General features: G+C 34.8%; 2 protein-coding genes across 2 annotated transcripts; both read left to right on the top strand.

The window, feature by feature from the left end:
- Positions 1-2,369: 2,369 nt before the first annotated feature.
- Positions 2,370-7,172, top strand: LOC133669455 (bifunctional 3-dehydroquinate dehydratase/shikimate dehydrogenase, chloroplastic-like). Its single transcript, XM_062089598.1, has 11 exons — positions 2,370-2,522; positions 3,143-3,375; positions 3,749-3,854; positions 3,982-4,200; positions 4,417-4,763; positions 5,222-5,285; positions 5,428-5,536; positions 5,620-5,760; positions 6,464-6,612; positions 6,712-6,874; positions 6,973-7,172. The coding sequence occupies exons 2-11, from the start codon at positions 3,152-3,154 to the stop codon at positions 7,014-7,016; spliced, it is 1,566 nt and encodes a 521-aa protein (XP_061945582.1). The 5' UTR covers positions 2,370-2,522; positions 3,143-3,151; the 3' UTR covers positions 7,017-7,172.
- Positions 7,173-8,286: 1,114 nt separating this feature from the next.
- On the top strand, positions 8,287-11,156 carry LOC133669453 (MDIS1-interacting receptor like kinase 2-like). The gene is made up of 2 exons (XM_062089595.1): positions 8,287-10,498; positions 10,661-11,156. The coding sequence occupies exons 1-2, from the start codon at positions 8,383-8,385 to the stop codon at positions 11,050-11,052; spliced, it is 2,508 nt and encodes an 835-aa protein (XP_061945579.1). The 5' UTR covers positions 8,287-8,382; the 3' UTR covers positions 11,053-11,156.
- The last annotated feature ends 593 nt before the right edge of the window (positions 11,157-11,749 follow it).

The raw sequence follows: 11,749 nt of genomic DNA, 5'->3' as shown, positions 1-11,749 counted from the left end.
GTAAGCCCATGAAATCAATCAAGAACATAACCCTAAAGAATTGGATTGGTATTAAGCACATGAAAACGATCACTGGCAGGGAAACCAGGGTGCCTGATTATCTTGTGCCCTGTAAAAAACGACAATAGCCCCTTGGACCTCGCACAAATCAGAGTTGGAATTACACCTCTTAAATTGATAAATAATTGAAAACGTTTGTTAAATACACTCCCCTATATCTGTAACCAATTCTATGCTATCATTGAATTCAATGATAGTATTAAATTTGAATTTAATTATAAATAAATAAATAAATTTATATTTTATTTTATTACTAGATTCAATTTATTTTATTTTTTATATTACTTTTATTACCTCTATTTTATTCTAATTCTTCTCCACTACCATCACCACAAATAACTAAAAACAATAAATAAATTTAAGTTTCCATTTGGGAGTGTGGTCCAAACGGAGATTTGCTAAAATTTAATTTTTTAAAATTAATTTTTTTATATATTTAAATCGACTTGATATGCTGATATTAAGAATTAAATTTTAAAAAATAAAAATATATATTTTGATGTATTATCTAGCAAAATAACAACTGTTATTATTCTTTCAAACATCCTCTAAATACATTTATATAGGATATTAAATTCTCAAGACTAGACAATGTAGGGAATTCCGACCGGTGGTGTACTGATAGTTGCTCATAGGAGACTAAGCACACTGACACAATATTTAACGTGGTTCGGCAAAACCACCTACATCTACGGAAAATGTCATTTTATTAGAGGTAGAGAAATAAAACAATACAAATACATGGAGGAGGAGGATCACTTCAATCTACTCTACTTCCAGTTCTCTTTGATGCTCTTACAGCTGCTGCAATAACAGTAAGGCTGCTGCCATTGCAGCTCTCTCACGTTCTCACTCTCTCAACCCTCTCTCAATGCTCTCAAATAATTATGCCTCTTTTACAGGCATTAAATGGTGAGACAAGATCCACAAAATAAGACACTAATTATGCTTCATTATCTACCAAGTGAGAGTGGGGTATTTGCCACAATAATGATAATTTTCTAACAGACAAGTCATAAAATTAAAGACAGGAAATATGAGCTGGGATGATAAAAAGAGAAGAGTGTTTTGGTGATATTGTTGTAGTTGAAGTTTTATGATTTTGCATATTTACTCTTGACAATAGCGAGATGATTGGAAAAAAAAAAAAAAACATGAATAGATAAGTATTTTAAGGATATTAGTTTTAATATTAATTTTTTTTAATGTAAATTAAAAGGATTAACCTTCAATTTATTTTCGTAGATTGAATTTTATTTAAAATTTAATTTTAAAATTTAAAATGATTCTAAAAATAAAATTTGAATTGAATGTGAATATTGTCATCGATCCTCTTTTCCTGGAAAAGAACAAGACTTGTCCTAAACATGTGAAACTGACCCCTGATCATTGTGGGTCCATATCTATTACAGGAGGTCCTGAATACGACCTAGTTATAACAGTTTAAAATAATGTTTGGTGAAAAACGTATGGATTCTATCTTGTTCCTAACTGCTAATATTTATTTTTGTATTTTAAAAATATTTTAAAAAACATTAAATATTTTTTTAAAATTAGTATTTTTATAGTATTTTTAAATTATTTTAATATCTTGATATTAAAAATAATTTTTTAAAAAAAATAATATTTTGATATATTTCAAAGCAAAAAATAGTTTGAGAAGTAATTGTATTTCTAACCTCAAAAAAAATAAGAATATGATTGTGATAGTGTAAAAAGTATTTTAAAAAGTAATTTTTAAATTTTTTTAATTAAATTTACATATTTCTCTTAGAAATGTAAATTATTATCAATTATATAAACAGTGTAATTTTTTAAACTATGTAATTTTTTTCCTTCTTAATACCTATTAATTTATTGTTTTCAGTTTTTGTACGAAGTAGCATACAATATTGTATGCATGTTGTCCGTAGAGGAACAGTACCCACTGGCCACAACATGAGAGCTGTCCGAATATTTAAAAGGGTTAGCCTGCATGTGTTTTCAGAAATCACGACTTTTTATTTTTATTCTAAATTTATAAATTTAATATTAAATTTATTAATTTGATATTATATAACTATTAAAAATAAATTAAATTTTTATTAATAATAAATATATATTTATATAAATATAGTAATACCATATATAATCAACTAAACTAACAGCTTTTTCTGTGTCTTTCTATTTTTACAATTTTTAAAAATCCGTTGCTCCAACAGGCTAACGGTCTTATTTTTTTAACCAGAGAGTAAGAAAAAAAGAACAGACAGGCGAGACAAAAATGCTACTAGTCACACACTACCTACCTCGCCCACCAAACACACTGTCGTTTTCTCTCTCGAAATATAATTAAAACAAAAAAAAAGTCAATCAAGTTCAATACTACTTGGCCACCTTCTTCTCTGCCTGCTTAAACCTTAGACGACAGCAGCAGCTTAGCATCAAGCGGAAGATAGAGATATTCACGTGGCCGCGTCTCGGTAACGTTTCCTTTTTATCTTCTCTTTGTTTTTCTGTTTACTTCCCAGGGAACTGTTGGAAAGGAAAGGAAAGGAAAAGAAACGCTCATTTCTTGAGGTTTTTTTTTCTGGGTAGACATAAATTTTAGTCTTTTCTTCGGCTGATTGGAATGGAAAGAAGAAAGAATAGAAAATTTTGGTTTAATTTTATGGTTCTTGTTGCATAGAAGAAATTGTCGAAATGTTGAATTTAAGTGAATTTGATAGTTGTTGTACAGGGCATTGGTTATCATAGATTTTAGTTTTCTGGGCTATTTTGATTACTCAGTTTCTGATCATATCTACTCTGTTTCCCGGACTTTTATAGCACCAAATGGAGCATTTTTTATTTTTATTAACATTTTTTTTCTGAGATCGAAAAGGAGCTATTGTGTCAATGTATACTTGATTATTTCTTGTTTGCTTTAATGTTTATTTGATTGGTTAATGAGAAACTTAATGGAAAGAGAGACCCGAAGAGTTGGATCAAAGGAAGAATTTTTTGTAGTTTTTTTATAAATTTTATTATTAGTTTTGGATATTGATCATTCATGTTTAACTATTTGTATGCTGAATTTTTTTTATTGATTGGTGGATTTTAGTTGACTTCTATGGATCTCCAAAGCGCTGACGGAGTGCGAAGAAATTCGACACTGATATGTGCACCGATAATGGCAGAATCAGTTGATCAAATGTTGGTTCAAATGAAAAGGGCGAAGGAGCTTGGGGCCGACCTTGCTGAAGTTCGGGTGGATTTCTTGAAGAATTTCAGTCCTAGAAATGATCTCGAAGCCTTGATTAAACAATGCCCTTTACCCACTCTTATCACTTACAGGTTAGTAGATCATAAACCAACAATTTGTGCTATAAAAATGAGATTGTCTTAGTGATTGCTTTAAATAATCCAAGTTTCACACTTGTGTTAATTGCAAATTGTAAGAACTTGTGTAGCCGCTTTTTTAACTTTTACTAAGAACAGGGTAGAAAGTGTGTACTGACTTAGTAATGCTTTAATTTATTCTTTCATTTGTTCAAATCTCAAGTTGAGTAGCCTGGTTATTCGGAAGGTTTGGTGAACTTTTTGTCAAACATTTTGAAAATTCAGCTTTGGCCTATTCTGTGTTCCAACTCCCCTTTGATACTGTACTGTAGTATTCCTTTGCTATTGGATTCATACGAATTTTCCCCATGGATCATATATGTTTTAGACCGAAATGGGAAGGCGGTCAGTATGATGGTGATGAAAACAAGCGACAAAAAGCACTGCAGCTAGCCATGGAATTGGGAGCTGATTTTATAGACATCGAACTTAAGGTTAGCCTTCCTACCTTCTGCATTCTATTATTTTTGTAGAGAAAGACATTTGATGAGTACTTGATTTATATTTACCACAGCGGTTAGACAGGTTTTTTACTGAAACTTTTATGTTTGATGCTTGAAGGTAGCTCACGAGTTTTATAATTTCATTCGAGGGAAGAAACCTGAAAAGGTCAAGATCATTGTTTCTTCACACAACTACGAATGCACTCCCTCCATAGAGGAAATAGGTGACCTTGTGGCCAGGATACAAGCTACTGGAGCTGATATAGTGAAGGTTGCAACAACTGCTTTAGACATTACAGATAATGCACGGATGTTTCACATAATTGTGAATTTACAAGTAAGTAGCTTGCAAGTCATGGAAGTGCATGCCTTTTGAATTGCAAGATTGTCTCATATGAAATATTCTCCTCTCTAAAAAGTCATGTCAAATGTGAGTACGTGCTAATGTTGAATGACAATGATGAGCATCCGCGTGATATGCCCGACTAGTTATAATATCTTTATTTTGTAAACCTTTGTATTGTTTGTAATTGACGCTTCAGCTGAATCATAGGTTCCAATGATAGGACTTGTTATGGGCGAGAGAGGTTTAATGTCAAGGGTGCTTGCTGCAAAATATGGAGCATTTCTCACTTTTGGTTCAATTGAGGCAGGAGTGGTGTCTGCTCCAGGGCAACCAACTGTCAAAGATTTATTGGAACTTTACAATCTTAGACAGATTGAAGCTGATACCAAAGTACATGGTGTTATTGGGAATCCTATTGGTCATAGCAAAAGTCCTCACCTCTATAATGCAGCATTTAAGTCAGTTGGCTTTAATGGAATCTATCTGCCTCTGTTGGTTGATAGTGTTGCAAATTATATATCCACGTATTCATCTCCAGACTTTGCAGGATACAGGTAAAACTTTTGTCTGAAATATTTACACATGTAACACAAATCATGCGTTGTATTTTATTTCCATATCCTCTTGTTCGGCTAAAAGGGCTAAAATAAGTTTTACATCGTGTCCATTTTCCTCTTACAGTGCTAGACTTCCATGTGAAGTTTTGGGGCTATATACTGCCTCGTATTGACGAGAAGATTACACTTGCTTTTTTGAAATTCGAAAGCTTTGGATATGAATTCTAAGTTTAGAGCTTTTAGAAGTTAAAGAAGGAATCTTAACAAGTGATCTTCAAATTGAAGTTTTAGACATTTTCTTTAATTACGAGCTTCAGAAGAATGAATTGTGCGCAAAGTAAATTCCTGCGAGTTTGTCAAATAATACAAGTGTCTGTTATGCTTGATATAAACGGTATCGTATAATATTCAAATCCTTGGATGGTTCCTGCACATTTATTCCTTGTAAAATACAGTTATACAATTCCTCACAAAGAAGATGGACTCAAGTGCTGCGATGAGGTCGATCCAATAGCGAAGGTATCTTGTCACTCTGAGGCATTCATAATTTAAAACTTGTTCACGCCATCACCTTGAAGAAGAACTTCAATTTCAGAAAAAGATGCTTGTTCCATCTCTGCATCATAGTGCATGTTTTATTATAATTTTTATTTTTTGGCAGGAAATTGGAGCTATTAGTTGCATGATTAGGAGACCGGATGACGGGAAACTAAAGGGCTACAATGTTGACTATCTTGGAGCCATAGCAGCTATTGAGGAGGCATTAGGAGGTTTGTATTTATGTTATAAAGTGTGTTCTGTTTACACTTTCTTGGTCGATGTATTTTCCTTTAACCCTGAATTCTCCTTGCAGCATCCAATGGTGCCCCTGCATCTGTTTCACCGTTGGCAGGTAAACTCTTTGTTGTCATGGGAGCTGGTGGAGCTGGAAAGGCCCTTGCTTATGGTGCATATGAGAAAGGAGCAAGAGTTGTTGTTGCCAACCGCACATATGGTGAGAAGCTATAACTCTTGTATCATCTTCTTTGTTCTTGATCAGTATGTATTTTGTGATTTTACATGTAGAAAATACTGATCGAGATGATTGATAGTATCTATCTTGCAATATTAAAGAGAAACTCTTTTATCATACTTGGATGCGCACTTGAATCTGCAAGCATGTTTTCCAGCATCTGTTTGTTTATCTGGGTGGCTAATCTTTTGTTATTAAAGCATGCGCTATAATTTTGAAAAGCCAATAGAAATCACCTGTTGTTTTTAAGAGTTAGATCTGCTCTGAGATAGGGAGGATTCAGATTTAAGATTTAAAAGAACAAAACATTATAGCGTTGGTTATTAATGGAAAGGTTTAAGATTTTTACGCATGGTTATGAAAGTGAACAAGAAGTCCATGGAAACCAGCTAAGGGAAACCCTGTACCTTGAGGATTTTGTTCTTATGAAATTGTTACTTAAGAATACTTGAAGGCAGAGCTAACAGCAAAAAAAGTGATCTTCCATATGGAATAGAGTTGCTTATGCCTTAAATTTACACATTGCTGAAGCCAGCTTCATAGATATGTGTATGAATCATTTCTACTGTTGATGGCATGATTTTTTCTCTCTTTAATCCATATTTGGGAATCATTGTTCAGAAGAACATTGAATTGCCTATTTGCTAATTCAAATATCACTTTTGTTTCTTGATTTCTTTGCCAGGCAAGGCCATGGAGCTTGCCAGTAAAGTAGGAGGACAAGCGATTGCTCTAGCCAAACTAAAAGATTTTCATCCAGAAGAAGGAATGATCCTTGCAAATACCACATCTGTTGGAATGAAACCAAGAATAGAAGATACACCACTTGCTAAGGTTTACACCTAAGCTATCATATTCTATTGTGTTATGCTTAAGAGTAGATTAGTGAGCACACCTGAACCTGGATTATCCTATTTAACTCTGTCGTTGCAGGAAGCTTTAAAACACTATGCGCTGGTCTTCGACGCAATTTACACTCCGAAACTGACCACCCTCTTAAGAGAAGCACAGGAGGCTGGAAGCACCATTGTTTATGGGACAGAGATGTTCATCAACCAAGCATTTGTACAGTTTGAAAGTTTCACTGGTTTGCCTGGTAAGATCAAGCTGGCAAATAACTCAAATCCCATCCATTCTTTAGTGCTTCTCTTCTTCGAATTGTGTTTTTCTTATGCTTCGTTTTTCCTATTGCAGCACCAAAGCAACTCATTAGAGATGTGTTAGCAAGGAATACATAAGAGGGAGTTTTTTTGTTTTGTTGTTGTTGATTTACGTCCAAGTTTTAACGACTGCTGAATCCATGTTTTGCAGCCAAGTCATGTCCAAATGTAGTGAAAGGTGCAAATCAGCTGTTTGATATTATTCTGTTGTGCCAATAAATTTCATTTTCAAAAGTGTTCTTCTTTTCTTCTTTTTTTTATTCCTAGCACATGAAATCTTTTTGTGGCTCAATATTTCAACAAGAAAAAGATTAAACAAATGTCATGATATGATATGATATTGCTGCTTTTTCTTAGAAAACCTGAAATAATCCATGCCTAATAGGTTTAAGATACCATGCGTTACCAGAAAAATATAATAGCGGTTGAATAATGATGATTATGGTGAAATATAATAGTAGTTCTGAGAATCTACGGTGATAATTGTAACAAAATACATAATCTAATATATATGTGGGCAAAACCAAAAATTAACAATTAAAGATATATTTTGCTATAATTCATTATGTTATTTTATATAAAAGTTTCACTTGTTCAACATATGTAATGATATTTTGCTGGAAGAAGTACTGTTACCTTTAGGAAAAATGCATTCTAAGTTGCAAGCTTACAAGTAATATCCTGTTCAACAAATTTCCGACATTTTTTTAACTCTTGATCATTGGCTGTGGTCCGCTCCGTCTTCTGGACTAAAGAAAAACCAAAGAGAACTTGACTTCCATGGCACAATCTGGGGCCAAGGGAGTTCACAATCTGTTGAATTTCCATGTTCATGAAGTCCAAACCAAAGAAGTACTGTTACTTTGACGACTGTCCTTCTCCCATCCCCCACTTCACGGCCAATAGAGAGGGGCAAGCCTTTTAATTTTCATTCCTTCATGGAAATCACCTCGCAAGTTGGACTCTATCCTATGATTTTTAAAACCAAATACGGTACTAAATTAACAAAAAAAACAAAACAAAAGAATACATGGTTAACCGGGTCACGTAAAATAAAATATTATTTTAAGATTTTTTTTTAAAAAAAAAAGTGATTTTAATTATGCTTTGAATTTGTTTGGATTATTCATGAAAGAGTTGATTTTAATTTATTTATTGAAGTTCTTAGTTTTAGTATATTTTATTTTAGCTATTTTATAGTTTATATAATATTAAATGTGTAAGTTCTAAAACTTAGCACAGATAGGGTATCTTAAGGTGCTATTGCTAGTCATGGGCCAAAAAATTCCAATAAATATTCCATTTATTTATTTTTTCTATAAATACCTATTATTGGAGCCTAGGATCTTCATCTGCCATAGGAAACCATATCCCTTAGACATGATGTCCTCGCTACAGAAACCATTCTCAATGTTTCTCCGAGTCCTTTTTTTTTCTCCTTCTAATGTGCATAATTCCTTCTTTCTTTGCCTTCCCTTCTAATTCCTCTGCAACTTCATTTGGTGCTGCCAAATATGAAGCTGCTGAAGGTAATGAAGAAGCGGAGGCTCTCCTGAAATGGAGAGCAAGTCTTGATGACAGCCACAGCCAGTCTGTCCTGTCTTCTTGGGTTGGCAGCAGCCCTTGCAAGTGGCTTGGAATCACTTGTGACAATTCTGGAAGTGTCGCGAATTTCAGCCTTCCACATTTTGGTCTGAGAGGTACGCTTCATAGTTTCAACTTCTCATCCTTCCCCAATCTTCTCACTCTCAATCTCAGGAACAATTCACTCTATGGAACTATTCCATCCCACATTAGTAACCTGACCAAAATCACCAATTTAAACTTGTGTCATAATCATTTCAATGGTTCTTTGCCCCCCGAGATGAATAATCTCACGCATTTGATGGTTTTGCACTTGTTTTCAAACAATTTCACTGGCCATTTACCACGAGACTTGTGCCTTGGTGGGTTACTTGTAAATTTTACAGCCTCCTACAATCATTTTTCTGGTCCAATCCCTAAAAGCTTGCGAAATTGTACTAGTCTATTTAGAGTTAGGCTTGACTGGAACCAATTGACAGGGAATATTTCTGAAGATTTTGGCCTCTACCCGAACTTGAACTATGTGGACCTAAGTCACAATAATTTGTATGGTGAGCTTACATGGAAATGGGGAGGTTTTAACAACTTGACGAGCCTAAAATTGTCAAACAATAATATCACCGGTGAGATACCATCGGAGATTGCAAAGGCTACTGGGCTACAAATGATTGATCTCTCGTCAAATCTCCTAAAGGGGACAATTCCAAAAGAATTGGGGAAGTTGAAGGCGTTGTACAACCTTACTCTTCATAACAACCATCTTTTTGGTGTCGTTCCCTTTGAAATCCAAATGCTATCTCAACTTCGTGCCCTTAATTTAGCTTCTAATAATCTTGGTGGATCAATCCCAAAACAATTGGGAGAGTGCTCAAATTTATTACAGTTGAACTTGAGTCATAATAAGTTCATAGGGAGCATCCCATCTGAGATAGGCTTCCTGCATTTTCTTGGAGATCTAGATCTCAGTGGGAATCTACTGGCAGGAGAGATACCATCAGAAATTGGGCAATTGAAACAGTTAGAAACGATGAACCTCTCTCACAACAAACTTTCCGGTTTGATTCCAACTGCTTTTGTAGATTTGGTGAGCTTGACAACTGTAGACATCTCCTACAATGAACTAGAGGGCCCTATCCCCAAAATCAAAGGCTTCATTGAAGCTCCATTGGAAGCTTTTATGAATAATAGTGGTCTCTGTGGAAATGCCAATGGTCTAAAGCCTTGTACACTTCTTACAAGCAGGAAAAAGAGCAACAAGATTGTCATTTTGATTCTTTTTCCTCTCCTAGGAAGTCTACTTCTACTACTTATCATGGTTGGGTGTTTATACTTTCACCACCAAACAAGTAGAGAAAGAATTTCTTGTTTAGGAGAGCGACAAAGTCCACTCAGTTTTGTAGTTTGGGGCCATGAGGAAGAGATCCTACATGAAACTATCATCCAGGCCACTAATAATTTCAACTTCAATAACTGCATTGGGAAAGGGGGATATGGAATTGTTTATCGAGCCATGTTGCCAACAGGTCAGGTGGTTGCCGTGAAGAAACTCCACCCATCAAGAGATGGCGAGCTTATGAATTTGAGAACTTTTAGAAATGAGATTCGCATGTTAATAGATATTCGACATCGGAATATTGTGAAGTTACATGGATTTTGTTCATTAATAGAGCACTCTTTTTTAGTTTACGAGTTCATAGAAAGGGGAAGTTTGAAGATGAATTTATCAAGCGAAGAACAGGTAATGGACTTGGATTGGAATAGAAGGCTTAATGTTGTTAAAGGAGTGGCCAGTGCATTATCCTATTTGCACCATGATTGCTCGCCTCCAATCATTCATCGAGACATTTCCAGCAGCAATGTTCTTTTAGATTCGGAATACGAGGCTCATGTTTCGGATTTTGGGACAGCTCGGCTCTTGATGCCTGACTCAACCAACTGGACCTCATTTGCTGGCACCTTGGGATACACAGCTCCAGGTACATACTTGATTTCATTCTTAACATATATATATGAATCAATTGCTAAAAGATGAAAACGGAGGGCTGCTTTTGGATGCTCTAAAGGTTATGTATAATAAATTGTCATATTAGCAGTACAATACAGCCAGTACCATGAAAAAATGACCAGAATTTTTGCAGAGCTAGCTTACACAATGAGAGTGAACGAGAAGTGCGATGTCTACAGCTTTGGAGTGGTCACAATGGAAGTAATAATGGGAATGCATCCGGGTGATCTCATCTCATTTCTTTATGCATCTGCATTTTCCTCCTCGTCGTGCTCACAAATCAACCAGCATGCATTGTTGAAGGATGTGATAGATCAACGTATCCCACTTCCTGAAAATCGAGTTGCAGAAGGTGTGGTCTCCATTATCAAAATAGCATTTGCGTGCTTGCTTGCCAATCCCCAATCTAGGCCAACCATGCGACAAGTAGCTTCGGAGCTCATAGCTCGATGGCCTCCGCTGCCAAAGTCATTCTCCGCAATAACATTGGAAGATCTGATGCCTCAAACAACTGTAACAGGCTGAGAATTTTCCAAAAGATTTTGTATAATTAGTATGTGATTGTTGCGACTTATGTTCCTTTCAACTTTCGTCTTTTTGTTTGTAATAAATTATTTCTCTGCTTTGTATTTTGTTTCTTCAACGATTAATATGTTTTAGTACAGTATTATTATCAGTCAAAGTGAAGAAAGGCTCTCTGCTATAATGAGGACACCTGGGTTTCAAGATTCTGTTTCATCCCTTGTAACAAAGGAAATCTTCAATTCAATATTGAGCTAAAATGAATAAACATGTATAATTTGTAAGCACAAGTGTACTCAATTAATTGCTTTATGAGCACTAGCATGAGAGGCTGCTAGAAGGAGATATACCAAGAATTGCTGCACATCCTATGCATCTGCATTTAAACTATGAATCCACACTGATCATGCTACAAAAACTTAAACTATTAACTACACAGAGTTCTCCACATTGAACTCCTGAAGAATCCTCCATGCAGCCTCGATGATATATAATTCCTTTTAAGCCAAATTTGAAATGTTATAGGATTGATTTGTATCTTTTTTGGATCCTAAGGCCTATTATTTCTATGCTCGATGCATGAATGAGTTTCTGTTTTCAATAATATCTTTGTGTTTATGTTGTTAAAGAGAAATATAAAACAATTCTTGAAATCTTAAAACGATTCTTTGTGAAGCCCGCAGATTAATTCAATTCGTTA

The sequence above is a fragment of the Populus nigra genome, chromosome 12 (assembly GCF_951802175.1).
Source record: "Populus nigra chromosome 12, ddPopNigr1.1, whole genome shotgun sequence".
NCBI classification, from domain to species: Eukaryota; Viridiplantae; Streptophyta; class Magnoliopsida; order Malpighiales; family Salicaceae; genus Populus; species Populus nigra.
The sequence above is the reverse complement of the archived record's forward strand: the minus strand, read 5'-3'. Positions and strand labels throughout refer to the sequence as shown.

Bases quoted from the DNA above. Each gene is read 5' to 3' on its own strand.
- LOC133669455 (XM_062089598.1), top strand. From the start codon at position 3,152: ATGGATCTCCAAAGCGCTGACGGAGTGCGAAGAAATTCGACACTGATA. The intron at 5,761-6,463 runs GTGAGAAGCTAT...TTTCTTTGCCAG, and splicing joins TGTTGCCAACCGCACATATG to GCAAGGCCATGGAGCTTGCC. The intron at 6,875-6,972 runs GTAAGATCAAGC...TTCCTATTGCAG, and splicing joins AAGTTTCACTGGTTTGCCTG to CACCAAAGCAACTCATTAGA.
- LOC133669453 (XM_062089595.1), top strand. From the start codon at position 8,383: ATGTGCATAATTCCTTCTTTCTTTGCCTTCCCTTCTAATTCCTCTGCA. The intron at 10,499-10,660 runs GTACATACTTGA...GAATTTTTGCAG, and splicing joins CTTGGGATACACAGCTCCAG to AGCTAGCTTACACAATGAGA.